We start from the raw sequence: 18,796 nt of genomic DNA on the forward strand, positions 1-18,796 counted from the left end.
TTAACTACCACAACATAAACTTAAACACTACGATTAGATAGCAAACTTTATTCTCGTAGAATCACATAACATTCAACAATGAAAAATATCCTAAATAAAAGTATATAAAAAGATTGAAAGCCACACGTAACAAAATTTCAACACTACAATATCAATAAATATTGAATCAGAAAACTAGTTTTAACCAAATAGGTTAAGTATAAGAAACCAATTTAGCCACAATAAAATCATTTCACCTTTTGCAAAAAACAATAATAATAGTATAATTCATTTCACAATTTATTAGGAAACTTAAAATAAGATAAGATACAACATTTCATTAAGGGGTTAAAACAATACCCACAACACTGAACAAATATAGCAAACAAACAAAATGACGCAAAGACAACAAACGAACATGGGTGAAAAAATTCAGACTAAAAGAAGAAGACTTTCAATTAGGTTAAACAAAACTCACATATCACAATCTATAAATATTCGACTCCCTATTTTTGAAATCATCTTTGCAATATAAATTAATGCTACTAGATAAATTTTCAATGCAACAACACTAATTTAAACATTGCGATTTTAATAGCAAACTTTATTCTTGCACAAACATATTGTTGAAAAAAATAAATAATAATATCATAATAGAAAACTTAATAGAAAACCCCTTATCCCATACAGAAGGTAGACACAGTTGAATGTTTAATAGAACAAAACAAAAAAAATCACATAGAGTTTTTATAATAAAAATGTATGAAAAACATCATGTCATAATTTCAATCTTGATCAAAATTATTCAAACCCCTTTTATACCCTTTTAAGTTTGACCTACCATGGTAACAACCTAACTAACAATGTAAACATTCCATATTTAAGGTTCCAAGTCCAACCTAACCATTAATTCAATTTCAACGTATGAAAAATAGGCAAACATAAAAAAATCCAAATCAATGAAAAGAAAAAAGGAAAAGAATCGAAATAAAAAAATGACTTACTTGCACTGTGTTCAACAATGTTTGACTGAACATATCTAGAGTTTGACGAATTGCAACTAGAGGTTTTTGAAGATTTTTTGGTCCTTCAACAATGTTCAATGCATAATGGAGATTCAACACATCTTCAACGTGAGCATGAGGTATCGTTGGACGATATTCAAGTTCTTCCTCAATCAAAATTTACATAATTGAAATTTGAAGTGGTGCTGAACTTGATCTTCATCTTAAAGAATATCGAAAAAAAATAATCTCCATGGTTGAGAGAAATATGAGGTTGATGTATTTTTCATTGTACCTCAGGTCTATCAAAAAAATTGCACCGTGTTGTAGCAAAGAATGTGTCATGTCTCCATATAGCTCTGTCAAACGGGGGTCTCTCTCATGGCGGTTCCAAGTTAAATATAGTGATAAGTCAAAAGTTTTTAATGTTATTATTTTTACCCATCCAAGCACTCGAACCATCTTTAATGATGTGATAAATTGGATATGTTGTTGATGATGTAAAAGGAAATAAGATAAAATGGAGTGTTGAATTGATATATAAAAAACAATGTTGTTCAAATATAAATGTTTTTGTTTCTAAAACAACCAAAGGCAAGGCAGCAGGATCTAACTCAGAGAAATCCTGCTGCCTGACGTTGCTCTATATTTGAATATCAAGAGGTTTCTAAGAGTTAGATCTTGCTGCCTGCCAGATGAATATGTCATTTGGCAAGGCAGCAGGATCTAACTCAGAGAAATCCTCTTGAAACACCATCCTAGAATATATTGATGTTTATGTTTGGTTTATGCTCCTTATTTGATTTTTTTATGCATTTATTACTTATTTTCCATGAAATCTCTGTACAAAGCCCTCCAAAATATGCTTTCTGGTGCTTTGGATTATATAATCCAGAATGTTGTTGTCATTTTCGGAATATATAATCCGGATTCCATCAATTTCATTTGGACGGTGCGTTTCACCAAAGGTTTGGCCGGTTAGTGGAGTTGTAATGCGTTTTTTGGACGGTTTTGAATGACAAACACGTTTTCCTTGACTTCCAAATGAACTAAGACTTGGTTTAGGCTATAAATAGGCTTGCATGTTCAACAAATTCCTTCATTCTTCACTTCATCTCTTTTCTTTCATTTTCTTCAAATTTTTTAAGTTTTGTAGGAGTGTTTGTGGTGTCATGGTCATTGTGTGACCGTTCATATGACCCATGCAATTGCATGGAAGCTTATGTGGAGGTTATATAACGGTCAACAAAAACCCATGACATAAAAAAATGACACTAAAATTTCATAACGAAGTTGTCCGAATTTTGAAATCCAGAACTAACTAACAATTTTGTTCGAAAAATAAAATTTGGACCAAGGTTAATTTCGGCATTTTTGCAGGGCGCGTGAGAAGGCAACATGGTAGGAAAAGTAACTCCCCACATTCTATTATAGACAACATCTCATGAGCCCAAGTGCTCTCTATTTGGACTTATGAAGTTGACTAGTCTAAACTCCATGACTTCTAAGTTAGGCCTTATATCCATGACGGTGGTCACCATTTGATCCAAGGCTTCCTTAGTATGACTAACATGTTCCCTTGTCATTGGTTCTCCTAGTGCTTGGAGTGCTTCACTAGTATCCTTGCTAGTTGTGTCCTGAACAATAATGATAATCGTACGATTCTTCTTTATTTTCAAACACTCATTCATTTCTCTTTATCTATCTCTCTCTTTCTAACATCACTCTTTTTATCTCTTTTTCTATCAAGGTCAAGTGTATACACTTTTATGAATGTCCACCAATCATTTTCCTTTTCATAATGCAATTGACCGTAAAATTTCTATATTTATTTATATACACCTCTCATTTTTCAACACTCACGTAACATCTAATTTTCTCTACCACTCTATTTTGTCTCTCTCAATATGTAGATGGATATGTTTTGGTGTACATAGATTTTCCTTTATCTTGATAGCCTTGTAACATAATATTCAACGGTCAACACTGCTACATCCCGGGTCAACTACGTTTTCATAAAAATAGTCCAATTGGATAAGAATATATTCCTTTCACATTTAGAAAATGTCCACGTAATGCTTGTTATAGATACTACAAAGATAGATGAAAAATCCAACTTGAGCAATGACTCCATCTATTATAAATGTCTACGTTTTATTTCTTCTCAAACAAGAAATGGACAAACTATAAATAACTCAAACACCCACAAAGATCTAAATCATCTAACAACATCATAGTCTCAAATTACAAATACGAAAAACTATTAAGCAAGCTAAACAATGAGTCAATATATGGCTGAGGGCAATGTGGTTTTGTTGGATTTTTGGCCAAGCTCATATGGAATGAGAGTGAAAATTGCATTGGAAGAGAAGGGGGTCTCATATGATTGTAGACAAGAAGATTTTCAAGATAAAAGCTCTCTGCTTTTAGAGATGAACCCGGTTTACAAAATGATCCCCGTTTTGATTCATAATGGAAAACCTATATGTGAATCACTTAATATAGTTGAGTACATTGATGAAGCTTGGAACCAAAAACCTTCTCTTTTGCCCTCTGACCCTTACAAGCGATCACAAGCCAAGTTTTGGGGAGATTACATTGACAAACATGTAAGTTACTTATATAGCTATGTGTGTTATTATGTTCAAGGCTTTAAGCACATGTTTGACCAAAGCTTTATAGACATCACTATTTTAGAACAATCTATTTATACGTATTTATCTAACGATGACTAGATTTTTTATAGGAAAATGTTGGTAGTTTAATAAGGGGATAGACAATTTGTTAGTAGAGATCAAACTTAGACCTCATTCTTAACGATCGATCATTCAACATCCCAACTTTTATTTTTTAACTCTACATTCATAGCTAATCTTTATGAATAGTCAAGTCTTAATTATTTTTTTGGATGGTCATGGTGGTGTGAAGTATCCACCATCTTTGTCAGACTAATTTCGGCTGAAGATTATGGCTAGCCACTTTTAGTGGGTTTACATTCTCAACTACATTTTTTTCGTCCATATTAATGCTTAAGTAGATACATATGAAAGAAATAACGTCCGTTGAAAAAGAAAAAAGGTCATTCATAAAAATAAAAGAAAAACAAGTTCATAAGTAGATTTGAGTTCAACCATATATATTGTATCATATTTAGTCAAGCACTATATAATTTGATCTTTGTTACTCCCATTTTTGTATTATATCCATTCAAGCCCAAGTGGCTAACAATTTACATGAGAGGACATACTAGAAATATAGAAGAGAGTAAATTTTTGTGTTTTCACCAAACATATAATTTTTTTTAAAGAGTTGATTCATAGGGTATCATGATCTAATTTATTGGATTCTAATTGATGTAGATATACAACATTGGAAAGAAGGTATGGACAGGAAAGGGTGAAGAACAAGAAGAAGGTAAAAAGAAGTTTATAGAATGCTTGAAGACTTTAGAAGGTGAGCTTGGAGACAAACCATATTTTGGTGGAGATGAATTTGGGTATGTTGATGTGGCTTTTATTCCCTTCACTAGTTGGTTTTACACGTACGAGACATATGGGAAACTAAGCATCGAGAAAGAGTGCCCTAAGCTTGTAGCTTGGGCCAAAAGGTGTATGGAAAAAGAGAGTGTGGCGAAGTCACTTCCTCACCCTCACAAAATCTATGGTTTTGCTATGCAATATAAAAAGAAGCATGGACTTGAATAGAGATCGTTGGGGATTGCATGGGAACCTGAGAAGAACTTCGTGTGCAGTTATAAAACATGAATTATATTTGCATCCATTGTTAATGTAAAATAAGTTTATGTTTTTTTTTTTTTTTAAGGAAGTTTATGCTTTTTATTATATAAAAAATTTAAGATATGATTATGTTGCCATCTAATAAGCTATGATAAAAAAAGAAGGTCTTGTCACCACTGATTATATTATAATAAACCATTGGTTTTTCTGCTACTAAAATAACATAACGACGCTCATTTAAATTAGTATAATACATTGATTGCAAACAAATTAAAAATTGTTAAAATAAAATAACATAAATAAAATTACTTGCAAACTCATAACACTCAAATTAATAGTGTACAACCACAAAATACTTATAAACATGCAACAACCGATAACTATGACGAAATTAAAGTGTTCAAATTAAATACTCATGTCACCATATTTGTAACATTGAAGATGCCAACTTGTTAAAATAAAAAAAAACCATGAAGATGTCAAAGTCATTGTTTAATGCACTTGATCAAAGCTAATATGTCAATCTGAATCAAACAAACACTACAACAAAACATGTAATTAAAATAATGCCGCATCAAGACGGCGAACAAAACAATGTGTATTACTAAGTTGAAATTGATTCTAGAAGTGTATAGCTGATTTTGATATGCTTGGATGTTCCAGAGTAAAATTGATTTTGCGTCAAGAATCCACTCTAAATCGAAGCTATAATTTGTAACTTTTGATTTCTATAATTGATTGTAACCATAAATTTAATGTCCAATTTACCTTTATACGTGTATATCCAAACATAAATAAAATTATCTTCAACTTATTTTTAGTCATAATCAATTTTAAAAAATCAATTTGTATCACCACAAAACCAAAGACCCGTTGTTAAAAGTGATTTTTGTTTCACAAAACCATGGGTTCATGGTAATCCCATTTGATCTAGCTTGAGGATTCATGCGGCGTGAGTTGTGCCCTTCATTTTTGATGATCCTCATGTTTTTGGAAATGAACTTTTGAATTACCCAAATTCTGTGTACTTCCAAACCACACAAAATTAGTGGTTTTTTAAGATGTGTATCTGAACTGTCGAGGTGCAAAAAGTAACAACCCAAGTTTAAAACGAATCAAGTCAACTTTCTCAAGCGGGCGTGTATGATAGTGTTATTGAGCAAATCAAATCCCAAACACGTACTCCAAAAGGAAAGATATTAGAATTGTTTTCTACAAAGAAATGATTTTAACTTTTCTAGAAATAAAATAAAGTTACAAACATGAAATATTCTTCACTTCCCATATTGGCACTCAAATCCATCCACATTTGCTAGTAAAAACAGCCGACTAGTATGACTTGGATAGTTACACGTGAAACAAGTCTTTGAAGATGTTATAAACATTAACATGACTATGACTTTAACCCTAGTAGAGTAATATAATATGCAAAGGATTATCTACCATAGATATTAAGGAGTTTGAAAAAACAGCAAATCATATAGTAATTTATTCAACGGTCAACACTGCTACAGGATAAGAATTTATTCCTTTCACGTTTTGTAGTTATTCTCATGTGTACTGTGAGATACTACAAAACAAGCATTATGTGTCTATGACTAAAGACAAAAAGTTTAAAAGTGTAAGGAGTAATGACTCATGCGGCATGGGAAGCACTTGGGTGACATAATGTCACTGTGATATTAAATCTGGGTCACACAACACACATTGCCACACAACATCTGGGCCACACAACACATATAACACATCTGGGCCACACAACACAACACCTTTGTGTGGTCCAGATTTAATGTCACGGTGACATTATGCCATCCAAGTATTTTCCCATGCGGCATGAGTCAGTCATGCCCTTCACAATTTTCTTGGTAGTTTCATTCCCTTCAATTCAACTAAGAGAATACTCCCTCCGTCCCTCCGTCCCGAATTAACTGAGTCATTTGCTCATTTCACATATACTCCCTCCGGTCCTATTTATAAGAGAAATTTTGGTCAACAAAAGTTAATGTATCTGGTTAAAAAATTGGTCCAGATACATCCACTTTTATTGACTCAAATGTCTCTTATAAATAGGACCAGAGGGAGTATTAAGAAAAAAGTATAAATAAAGGAGAGAGAAAAGTGGTTTTAAGTGCTCTTTTTTTTGGGGAATTAGTCACTTTAGTCCCTGAATCGGAAGGGATTCGTCACTTTAGTCCCTGAATGCAGATAAATTGCAAAATAGTCCTTGAATGTAGACTTTATTAGTCAATTTAGTCCATGAATGCAAACTTCGTTAGTCAATTTAGTCCCTGAATGTAGACTCTGTTAGTCACTTTAGTCCCTGAAATTGATCATGCAGGGACTGTTTTGCAATTTTTCTTCATTCAGGGACTAAAGTGACGAATCCTCTCCCATTCAGGGACTAAAGTGACTAATTCCCCCTTTTTTTTTGAAAGTGGTTTTAAGTGCTCTTGTTAAGTATTGGTGCAAAGTGGAATATATTGAATTGGGAATGATGAAAGTAGTATTAATTAGAGTTATAAAGGGGAAAAAGTAGTTAATATTGTATTGAAAATTGAAATGACTCAGTTATTTTGGGACACTTTTTTTTTTGATATAATGGCTCAGTTATTAAGGGACGGAGGGAGTAACTAATTTTTCTCAAATATAAAAATATGAGGGGTTGTATGTGATATTTAGAGCTAAATAAGTTTTTTGTCCTTATAAATATATCAAAATTTAATTTAGTCTCAAAAATAAAATAAGATGTTTTCATCCTCACAAAATATTTTGTTTTATTTTGTCTCTAATGGGCATAATTTAGACTTGTTTTTGATATTTTTTAAACATAATATGAAAAAATAAAGGTTGAACATAATAAACAAATATAATATGGATACAATTTGAATATAAAGGTGTTATAATCTTGACATTCACAAAAATATAAAGTGGTCATTAAGGAACAAAAATAAAATAAATTTTAATTGTGAGGATGAAAACATTCAGTTTAATTTTTTAAAGATTAAAATCAAAATTCGTTATATTTATAGAAGCGAAAACTTATTTAACCCATATTTTTATGGACGACTGAAGTTGATACTTAGAGCATCCACAATGGAGACACCCATTTTTGGGTACTTAAATGGGTCCCACACGTACACATCACTCTTTTATTATTTTTTAACAGTAGTACCTAATAAGCACTCAATCCCTCCAACCCAGATCTCACACAAAGTTCTTAAATGGGACCCACTAATCAACTATCAATAACTTTATATCACTACATTTCAATTTTTTAATATTAAAAGCGTGCGGGTCCCGTTTAAAGTTGGGGGTCTTAAATAAGACCCCGGGTCTTAAGAGACCCCCAAAAAAAATTCCCCAATGGGGGTACCTATTAGGTACGGTGTCTTAATTGGTAAAGACACCACCATTGAGGATGGTCTTAGTCTAAAATATACAAATTAAAAGTACGTCAAAGATAGATGAAAAGTCCGACTTGAGCAATGACTCCAAATTATTATCAACTTTCCATGTCTTATTTCTAGTCAAACAACAAATGCACAACTATATTCTTCAAAAATAAAATAAAATGCACAACTATATATAAATAACCCAAACACCACAATGATCTAAACCATCTAACAATGAGTCAAAACATGACTAAGGAGAGTGTGGTTTTGTTGGATTTTTGGCCAAGCGTATATGCAATGAGAGTGAAAATCGCTTTGGAAGGGAAGGGAGTCTCATATGAGTGTAGACAAGAAGATTTTCAAAATAAGAGCTCTTTGCTTTTAGAGATGAACCCGGTTTACAAAAAGATCCCGGTTTTGATTCATAATGGAAAACCCATATGTGAATCACTTAATATCGTTGAGTACATTGATGAAGCTTGGAATCACAAACCTTCTCTTTTGTCCTCTGACCCTTTCAAGCGATCACAAGCCAAGTTTTGGGGAGATTACATTGACAAACATGTAAGTTACTATATAGCTAGCTTTATCTATTTTAGAGTGATGTATTTGTATGTTTTTTATCAATGGATCGTTCAGCCTCCAAATCTAACCTACTGAATTCATAATGCTTAAGTAGAGAGATACATATGAATGAAAGAATTTGAAAAAGAAAGTATATAGTTCTTTCATAAAAATAAAATAAAAACATTTTCACTAAGTGTGTGTTTGGTTATGTGATAACACAAATTGATTTTGAATGAATTCATTTTATAAAATCGATTATGATTAAAAGTTGGTTAAATGTAAAATGATTTAGGGTTAAATATGTTTTTGGTCCCTATAAATATACAAACTTTTCGTTTTAGTCCCTCTAAAATTTTCCTTCAACTTTTAGTCCCTATAAAATTTTCAGTCACTACTTTTGGTCCCTATTTTAAAATTAATTTTTGTATTTTTTTAATGAAATTGTGCAGAAATGTATAGAATATTGTAAAAATCTTTCCCAAAAAAAATAAATTTTTTTATCAAAACATAAATTTAATATGAATTTTTAACCATCAAAAATATAAAAATTCATATTAAATTCATGTTTTGTTAAAAAATTCTAAATTTTTTTGGGAGAAATTCTTATAATATTATGAATTTTTCTGCAAAATTTTATTCAAAAATATGAATTCTACATGTGATTTTACTTTAAAATAGGGACCAAAGGTAGTGATTGAAAATTTTATAGGGACTAAAAGTTGAAGGAAAATTTTAGAGGGACTAAAATGAAAAGTTGGTATATTTATAGGGACCAAAAACATATTTAACCCAATGATTTATGTTTGAATATATTCTTGCAGTGTCGGCTCAAGGGTGTTTTAGGCTCACAGAAGGAAAAAAAACATTGAATTTTACAAGCAAAAAGACATCATATTCTAATAAAAAAACGACATATATTCAACCTTGTTCTAGGTCTCACTTATTGTTAAAAATTATTGGACCGTCCTTTTATTCATGTAAAAGTGAATTGCATAATAAATTCAAGGCTCTTGACCAAAAAAAAAAAAATCAAGGCTACGATTAATTATAAAAGTCAAAAACTACAAATATTAGCTTCACGTAAAATCAATTCTATATGTAAAATCAATTATACCTTAACACATTATACCATTCAAAGTCAATACTATATCTCTAGAATCAATTTTGACCCCACCGAAATTGAAATCAAACAAACACATAATTTGAGTTCAGCCATAAATATTGAACCATATTTTGTGAACTAGTATATAATTTGATCTTTGTTACTCCCACTTTTACATTATTATCCATACTTCAAGCCCAAGTGGCAATCACATGAAAGGACATACTAGAAATATAGTATAGCCCATAAAGTCAATTTTGGTGTGTTCACCAAACATATAATTTTTTTAAAAAAAAAGTTTTATTCATAGGATATTATGGCTTAATTTTGTTGGATTCTAATTGACGTAGGTATACAGCATTCGAAGGAAGCTATGGAAAGGAAAGGTTGAAGAACAAGAGGAAGGTAAAAAGAAGTTTATAGAAGGCTTGAAGACTCTAGAAGATGAGCTTGGAGACAAGCCATATTTTGATGGAGAGGACTTTGGGTATGTTGATTTGGCTCTTATTCCCTTCACTAGCTGGTTTTACACTTACGAGATATATGGGAAACTAAGCATTGAGAAAGAGTGTCCTAAGCTTGTAGCTTGGGCCAAAAGGTGTATGGAAAAAGAGAGTGTGGCAAAGTCACTTCCTCACCCTCACAAAATCTATGGATTTGCAATGCAATATAAACAGAAGCATGGACTTGAATAGAGATCGTTGGATATTGCATGGGAACCTGAGAAGAACTTTGTATGAAGAATAATCAAGCATAAGATTGAAAAGTATGAAGAATAATCAAGCATAAGATTGAAATTGTGTATCATAAAATATGAATGAAATTGGCATCTATTGTTAATGTAAAATAAGATTATGTTGTCATTCTTTTTTCGGTGGCCGGGATTCGAACCCCAAACCTTACATATATTATGTATTGTCCCTCCCAATCTTATGTTGTCATCTGATTATAAGCTAGGACGGTATTGTCACCTCTTTTGATTAAATTAAAAGATGAAAAATGTATTATTGGTTGGGATTGGAAGGAAAAAAAATGGTTAATTTATAATGCATGAAAATCAATCTTAATGTGTGTTTGGATACCACAAAAATGGTTCTGAAGAATCAACTGGATTTTAGTATGTTTGATAATTACTATTTTTTTGGTCAAGTATGTTTGATAATTATGGATTAGAGTTGTTTTTTTTTTTTTTGCACTCTATAATTGATTATAACATGAAAGTGATATTTGTAGTTTTTTTACTCTAAACCTATACACTTAAATTTGTTGTTCACTCACTTTCATGTGAATATACAAATATAAATTATTTTACCTTAAACTGTAAAAAAAAAACTAAAATTAAAGTTACAAATCAATTTTACAAAATTTATTAAATTCAAATCTAAATTATACTAATTCAGTTTGTATCACTCTAAAACCAAACACACATTGTTACTTAAAACTAATTTTTTTTATTAGAAAAATCATGGGTTCATGGTCATCCCATTTGACCTACACACACCTTGTTTGTAGACAATTGAGTATTGTGGGGCTAACAGGGATTGCTCTTTAGCCACATCGCAATTGCTCATAAAAAGCAACAAACTACTGAAAATGGCCACAAATAGTTAACAAAATCGGAGGTGAGAATATGAAAAAGGGTGTTACAAGTAACATTTTTACCTTTACCTCCTCACGTTCCCAACCAACCAAGCATTTTGATAGAACTAAGCCCAGAAAGCACAAACCCTAAAAAGTACTCCTCCACATTATAAATAGAATTTTGCTCTCCGCCCTGCACTTTTCACTCGCGCCATGCAGCCATTCCGAAAATACCCATGCGCTAGTTAACTAACGCAAGTGTAAAATTACGCGTTACTTAACTAACGCAGCGTGACTTAAGTCACGCACATGTAAAAACCGCTCTTTTACACTTGCGTGAGTTAACTCACGCACCCTACGTGAGTTAACTCACGCTAGATTTGTTTTGCTTGACTGTAGTGCTATTTTTTTTTCTTGTATTTTATGGGCATGTATTCTGCATGAACTATTTGGTGTGTTATTGATGTGGGATCCACAGTGAATATGGAACCCAAGTTCGGACGGACAACATTCTAAGTCAAAGTATTGTCTTGAGCTGCACACAGTCATGATTTTGTTGGTATGATTCACAACCACAAGTCTTCAATCATGATTCCCATGAACAGTGAAGCCATTAATGAACAAACCACCCTTGAACTTTTGGAAGATCCCACACAGCACACTAAAACGTTGTGATCCACAATTATATATCCACTTTTGCAATTTGAAAACTAGCGTGAGCTAACTCACGCGACGTGAGTTAACTCACGCAGCGTTACTTAAGTAACGCATGTGCATTTTCGTGATGGCGGCAGGACGCGAGTGAAAAGTGTTGGGTGAAGAGCAAAATTCTTATAAATACCACTGTCCCAACTCCCAAGCAGCTCAAAACAAAACTCATAGTCATAGTGCGCCGTTTCACAAACCCTCTCTAATAAATCACTTAGATTGATTTTTTTCACATTCATATTAGTTTTGTAGCTTCTTTCTCTGGTTTATTTTTTTACTTCATTCTCATATTTATTTTAGATTGTTATAGTTATTTTAATTATTATTATGTTAGTAAGTATTAAACGAATTCGTGCACAATAAGCCGATGGTCTGGAATTAAGAATGAAGGAATCATTGCTGTGTGCACGAAAATTGAATTTTAGGTCCGCATGTCTGCCCTCTATGATCTTTGATTTGATTTTAGGGCCTGGTAACGACCTATATTTTTCTTTTTCTCATTTATTGTATCTAATTCTCTTCTCTTGTTTGTGTGATATCTTTATTCATTTTAAAATTATTCATATACTTGTAAGATATAACAATCAGATCCGGTGCATGATCCTGCTTGCTTGACCGTCCCTGCTATCCGCCTACTACAAGAAATAACATTTGTTTGTCCACCCAGCCGGTGTGGGGTTCTGAAAAATACTTACTTAAATTATTACTTAATTTATAGTATAATATTTTCAAGATCCCACATTGGCCGTGTGGACAAGGAACTGAAATATTTGATCGATAACCATTGAAATGTGTGTTTTAATTCATTCAGGGGGGCTCTTATTATCCTGTTCTCGTTTGTACCATGCATAACCGATTATATCATAATTTCTAATAGGCCAAGTATGCAATTTGGGTTTCATTTTAATTCATCGAAATACCTAGCTTACCACCAAATGTAAAGCTATATACATGCTCAAAAAAGTGTATAACAATGCAAGAAATGCTAGTGATACTCACTAGTTAATTTTTTAACACTCATCACTCATGTTTTATTGGATGAAATCAATTTATAATCCATCCCACCATTTTTGGAATTAATTTTCAAAGTGTGAGACTCACTATAAACTATGATTTAAGAAAATAAAAAAAATGTTGAATAGCGTGTTGTTAGCATTACTTATCGTTCATTATTTATTTTTTTAAGATGTATTTATTGTTTAAAAAACTTTTTTAACTTTTTTTTTTGTCTTTATAATATTTAATTTTTCATAAATTTTTATGATGGTATATTTGTAAAAATATTCAAAAAATTACAAGTTTGATTTTGATGTTTTTATATTTTCTTGTGAGCAATATTTAAAAACTCTTTCTCTTTAAGGCTCTATCTACTAAAAATAGTAGATGAATGTACGATGGTCTTTGCTAAAAGTACTATGGTTTAAGCATAATTTTTTGTTGTACATTCTGAACTTTGGGCAATTTTAAGAAGTCTTAAATAGCAAAGACCATTGAATCTGATTCCCTCGTGGCGGAACAACTAATTCAACAAGGTTGGTCTAGATCTCATACTTGTTTCAGTCTTGTGTGCAAGATTTCCAATCTTTTGAATGAAACTAAAAACCTGAACATTCTACATATATGCATAGATGCTAATGTTGCAGCTGACCGAATGGCTAAGGAGGGTTTCAACTTTCGATTCCCGTAATTAAGATTGACACCATAACTGCAAAAACAAAATTTGGAGTTGTGTTACCGATATTTTTTTTTTCCAATGTTGTGTGAATAATGGACTCCGGTTCAGTGTTACATATGGGGCAAAGATCATTTGGCGCCATACCTCTGGAATTTCTAATGAGATTGGTGGGTAAAATTATGTGGGCTCAGAACTACTTGCGATATGAATGCATAACTCTTTGGGGCGCAAATGAAACCCCAAGAGGCGAGGTGAACCTGCCTTTGGCTAGGAGTATTGCCCCAGATGAAACCCCTGTATTTACGGTCAATTTCGTCATAAAGACCTTTAGGAATCATAAAAGTTTGCATGACATAAGAAGGGAGAGCTTGAAGAACATATTTAGCTAGAGTTACCCGCCCTATCAGGGGATAGATTCATTGCTTTCCAATTACTGAGCCGCTTATTGACTTTGTCAAGAATAAACTGGTACTTTCCCCTATTACTTCTGGAGTGGAGAAGAAAGACTACCAAATATTTCCCAAGGTCTTTCGTACTCAAAATGTCGAGCTGATATGAGATGAACTTTCTAACAGACCATTGGACATTTTTAGAGGAAAAAAAAATCATATTTTGTCTTTGTTGACTTTTTTGTCCTGAGCAGCTGAGCTATTGCAGAACAAATCCAGGGCAGTTTGGATGATTTCATGGCAACACTTGAAAATTGTTGCCAAAACCGTGAAAAACGTTGCCTAAAAGTATAGGGGACATTTTTCAGGTGTCCTCTATACGAGTGTTGCCTATTGTCTAGGGCGACAATTTTTGGCACTTTTGGGCACACTATTTGTAAGTGTCGCCTAAAGTCTAGGCAAAGGGGATGTTTTCCCAAAGCTACCTGAAGCAACGTTTAAGTTAGCTAACAAAAGGGTTTCCGAAATGTCCATTCTTACCGACATTTTCCCAACAAGGAGATGGTCATGGTATCGGTTTATGAGTTAAGTGGGTTCAAAACTGCTGGACTAAGGAAGAAGGTAGTCAAGCGGGTTTGACAACCTAAAGTAAATTCAACTGAATCTTCTTTAGGATTCAAACCAACAAATACAACATCAGTATTCAGTAGACTAGTTACTTCCAAGGTTCCAATATTCAATGAATTCAGGGTTGGAAAACCCCCAAAGGTAAGGTGGTTGACTCAAGATTTGATATTGATTGCACTAAGCAAACCAATCATTGAGTTGTTGAATTTAATATAGTTTATAAACTTCCAAGTGATCCACATAATACTGGTCAAACAACAGGAATTAAAATCTTAAAATGTGAATTCTAAGATTGGTTAAAAATTGTGTGTATATTCAGCGGCAGAGCCACATAGGCATGACAACAAAACTCATACTCGTGGTTACCCACCCGAACCATACCTAGTTTGTCGGGTTTTTCCCGTTTTGACCGGATTTGGGTTTTTTCCGATTTCAAAAGACGGGTATGGGGCGGGTAACGAGTATATAGGTACCCACCGCGAACCCACACCCAAACTCATCCCGAATACAGAAAATTACTTTATGTAGACATGTCATGTTATTTTGTTTGATAATTGTCGTGTTATAAAAACAACCATTGATATTTAAAGGAGCAACTAAATAAATCGGTTTAAAAATGTTAAATTGAGCATATTGTTGGATAATGCATTACAACATTTCTCTAGGGGTTGCAAAAAAAAACATATTTTTTATTAAAAAAATTTATTCAATGTGGGGACGGGGATGAGGCAATTTTGATGTAGATTTTCTACATGTCATATAACTATGTACACGTGAGTATATATAGGATCGTTTTCCACAGGGAGTTGCGTTAAATCATAAGCGTTTTCACAATCTTTCACATTAAGGTATCCTTTATAAAATGTTTGTTTGTAACACTATATCCATAGATGACATAAAAGTAAAAACGAGAGGAGATCGAACTATTTCGCTTGCGGTATAAGATAACGAGCAAGCATAACAGCAGCAATCTCTCGATCGATTAACAGACTCTAGCTTTATAACCAATAGTATTACAATCATTTCTACAACATCCTTCGTGTCCAAAGCGACATCGTTATTTCTAAGTTAGCGTTTAAACATTCGTGTCCAAATCCCTTAAACGATAACAAAGTCGATCGGATAACTTAATCGACCGTGTCCAGCCTGATTAAGTATCCGAAAGCATTAAAATCTTGATTAAAAGTAATTATCAAAGGTTTACAAACTTGTCAAGAGTGATATAACATAAGATAGATTGTTATTCTAGTTTTAGATTCAAGAGTTTGTGTCCAAATCATCTTGAATCTCTTTGAAAGCATTAAAAGCAAGAATAACAACGATATTGAATCATTCAGCTAGAACCTTATATATTAAAAGATCAAAAGATTACATAATAGCTTGTTTGTTACCTCAATACTACAAAGAAGATGATAGCTACACATAGACATGTATACTATGCAAAAGATGAAGGAAAGATGAAGATTCTATGTCAAGATCCTTCGTATCCAAAGTGATCTTGAGTTGAATCTACTCCTAAACACCTTGCTTTGTGTTTCTCTCTTGGAAATAGCTCTGACCTCTCTCTTAGAATGTATGAAAATATCAATGGAATAGTGAATGACCTAAAAGAGAGGTAAAAATGCTATTTAAAGGGCCTGTGTTTTTGTACCTACGCTAATAGCGCAGATTACGCTAATAGCGTGGTATGTCGGCCTATAATTTGGCCAATGGGCTTGTGCCACGTTGGCCTTGCCCTGTGATGACATTCTGTTATTACGTAATATTAGGGACTTATTGTGACATTTTGATAGAGTTCTTATGCAATTTCTACTGTTCTGGAGTGCAAAAAAGCTTAAATGTTGAAGTCTGTTCGAAGGAAATCGCGCCACGCCAATTTCAAGCCGTGCTGCGATTTTTGAAGCAAAATTACATACTCCCTGTTTGAGGGAAATCGCGGCACGCCTATATACATGGCGCAGCGCGATTTTGATGGGTCAGGCCCATGACTTCTATAAATACTGCACTCAATCTGAAGAACAAGGGTTACGATTTTGGAGAACGAAAGTGCGATTTTAACACCCAGAAGGCTGCAGCGGAGAGGATTTCATCATCTCTAACCCAGTTTATGTATGTTTTAATTCTTTCATTGATTATGCTATTTGTAAACTCAATTATGAGTAGCTAAATCTCTTAGAGATTAGGTCGGAGATGAACCTATGTAACCCTAATTGATCATATGTTGCTGTGAAACTCTATTACTTATTAATGATATTCTAGTTTTCATTCAATTCAATTGTTCTTACTGCTTTTTATATCCTGATCAAATATAAACATGATTTTGTGAGATCGAATGACTACTGACCATAGCTTTCGACTTAGACCTAATTGAATTGTTCTAATAAACATGGTTAGTCTAGGAATGGATAATCGTTTGTTAGTGATGTTAGGTTAACGTGCTTAAACCTTTGATGATTATTAGACCACCTAAGGAATTAGGGGTTGTAGTTTAAAAAGAGGGTTCTAACTCAAGGGATTGATTAGGGCTAATTTGTTAACTATCGTGGAACTAGAGAATCATTAGTAATAATAGGTGCAGTAACCAATTAGGGGAAACATAGAGGATTCGAAGACCTGATCTCATCTCTCTCCTATTTTCTTAATCAAATCTTTACCTTTTTTATTTGATTTCTTAAAATCAAACCAAATCTACTGCCTAGTGGCAAACCAAAAATAACTTTTATACATCCTACTTTTATAACGCAATTGAATTATTGAAGTTAAAAACAGTCCTTGTGGGAACGATATTTTTACTACTTCGATAGTTATTGGTACACTTGCCAATCGTCTATCAAGTTTTTGGCGCCGCTGCCGGGGACTGTTGAATTATTTCAACAAGGCAATTACGTTATAATTTAGGGTTTTTGCAATTTAATTTTTCTGTTTTTAATTTTTTATTTTTTTTTATTTTTCTGTTTTCATATTCACTTGATTACTTTGCGTTGTGCAGTGCTACTAAGGTATTTTGCTGTTTATGCGAGGTAAACAGAGCTCGGACGACTTAGAGTACGATCCGGAAATTGAAAGAACTGCTAGAGCACTTCGGAAAGCTGTCCGATCGCAAAGGTTAGCTCAATCCGTTCCACCGGGTGTTCGAGAACAAGTACCGGAGCAACTCTCAAGTGAATCTGAAACAATCTCTTCTCCTAAATCTGCAACTATGGAAGGAGAAGGAGTTGTACCACCAAGACCTAAGCTTGGAGACTACGGGTTAGCCACTCATCGCGGTCAACTGACCCACACTTTTCAACCAGCTAACCCCGTAGCATTCGACATCAAGACAACTGTCCTCAACGGTTTGAGGGACAAGCAATTCGATGGGACTGAAGCCATGAGTCCTCATGAACACTTGAGCCGTTTTGCTGAAACCTGCGAGTTTTGTGTGCAACCAGCCACCGTGACTGAAGCACAAAAGAAGCTAAGGCTATTTCCTTTCACCTTGACGGGAAGAGCAAAAGATTGGTTGCTAACAATTCCAAACGGGACTGTCCAAACATGGGAAGAGTTAGAGCTGAAGTTCTTGCAGAAATACTTCCCTATGTCTAAGTATTGGGACAAGAAGATGGAGATCTCTAACTTCAAGCAAGGAGAAGGTGAATCATTGTATGATGCTTGGGAGCGATTCAATTTGCTTCTCAAGAGATGCCCTAATCATGAGTTCACCGAAAAGCAATACCTCCAAATCTTCACTGAGGGGATAACACCAAACACTCGAATGTTCTTAGATGCTTCCGCGGGAGGTAGTCTCAAGAGCAAAACTGATCATGAAGTCCAAGCTTTGATAGAAAACATGGCTGGAAATGAGTATCGTGCTGAAGCTAAGAAGAAGGAAAGAGGAGTGTTTGGGGTGAGTGAACAAACTGCTATCCTTGCTAACCAAGCAGCGATGAACAAACAGATCGAAGCTCTAACTAAGGAGTTTCAAGGCTTCACTTTGGCTCATAAGCAACAACAAGTAGCTGCAATCAAGTGTGACTTATGTGGTGAAGAACATCC

At 33.5% G+C, this 18,796-nt stretch overlaps 2 protein-coding genes and 2 non-coding genes across 4 annotated transcripts; 3 read left to right on the plus strand and 1 right to left on the minus strand.

Annotated features, from left to right (window-relative positions):
- The first annotated feature begins 3,106 nt into the window (after positions 1 to 3,106).
- On the plus strand, positions 3,107 to 4,939 carry LOC146939307 (putative glutathione S-transferase parA). The gene is made up of 2 exons (XM_085753052.1): positions 3,107 to 3,592; positions 4,343 to 4,939. Exons 1-2 carry the CDS (start codon positions 3,263 to 3,265, stop codon positions 4,685 to 4,687), a joined length of 675 nt encoding a protein of 224 aa, XP_085609178.1. The 5' UTR covers positions 3,107 to 3,262; the 3' UTR covers positions 4,688 to 4,939.
- Positions 4,940 to 8,268: 3,329 nt separating this feature from the next.
- LOC146939308 (putative glutathione S-transferase parA) lies at positions 8,269 to 10,838 on the plus strand. Its single transcript, XM_085753053.1, has 2 exons — positions 8,269 to 8,676; positions 10,132 to 10,838. Exons 1-2 carry the CDS (start codon positions 8,347 to 8,349, stop codon positions 10,474 to 10,476), a joined length of 675 nt encoding a protein of 224 aa, XP_085609179.1. The 5' UTR covers positions 8,269 to 8,346; the 3' UTR covers positions 10,477 to 10,838.
- A 1,614-nt stretch (positions 10,839 to 12,452) lies between these two features.
- On the plus strand, positions 12,453 to 12,558 carry LOC146939309 (small nucleolar RNA snoR100). The gene has a single exon (XR_015033870.1). It is a non-coding gene; the product is annotated as a small nucleolar RNA snoR100 (small nucleolar RNA).
- A 5,795-nt stretch (positions 12,559 to 18,353) lies between these two features.
- LOC146939310 (small nucleolar RNA R71) lies at positions 18,354 to 18,460 on the minus strand. Its single transcript, XR_015033773.1, has one exon. It is a non-coding gene; the product is annotated as a small nucleolar RNA R71 (small nucleolar RNA).
- Between the last annotated feature and the right edge of the window lie 336 nt (positions 18,461 to 18,796).

Source organism: Medicago sativa, chromosome 3 (genome assembly GCF_051527215.1).
Source record: "Medicago sativa cultivar Bolivia chromosome 3, Bolivia_mono, whole genome shotgun sequence".
NCBI lineage: Eukaryota > Viridiplantae > Streptophyta > Magnoliopsida > Fabales > Fabaceae > Medicago > Medicago sativa.

Coding starts and splice junctions, on each gene's coding strand:
- LOC146939308 (XM_085753053.1), top strand. CDS start 8,347: ATGAGTCAAAACATGACTAAGGAGAGTGTGGTTTTGTTGGATTTTTGG. Junction 8,677..10,131: donor GAGATTACATTGACAAACAT/GTAAGTTACTAT, acceptor TAATTGACGTAG/GTATACAGCATTCGAAGGAA.
- LOC146939307 (XM_085753052.1), top strand. CDS start 3,263: ATGAGTCAATATATGGCTGAGGGCAATGTGGTTTTGTTGGATTTTTGG. Junction 3,593..4,342: donor GAGATTACATTGACAAACAT/GTAAGTTACTTA, acceptor TAATTGATGTAG/ATATACAACATTGGAAAGAA.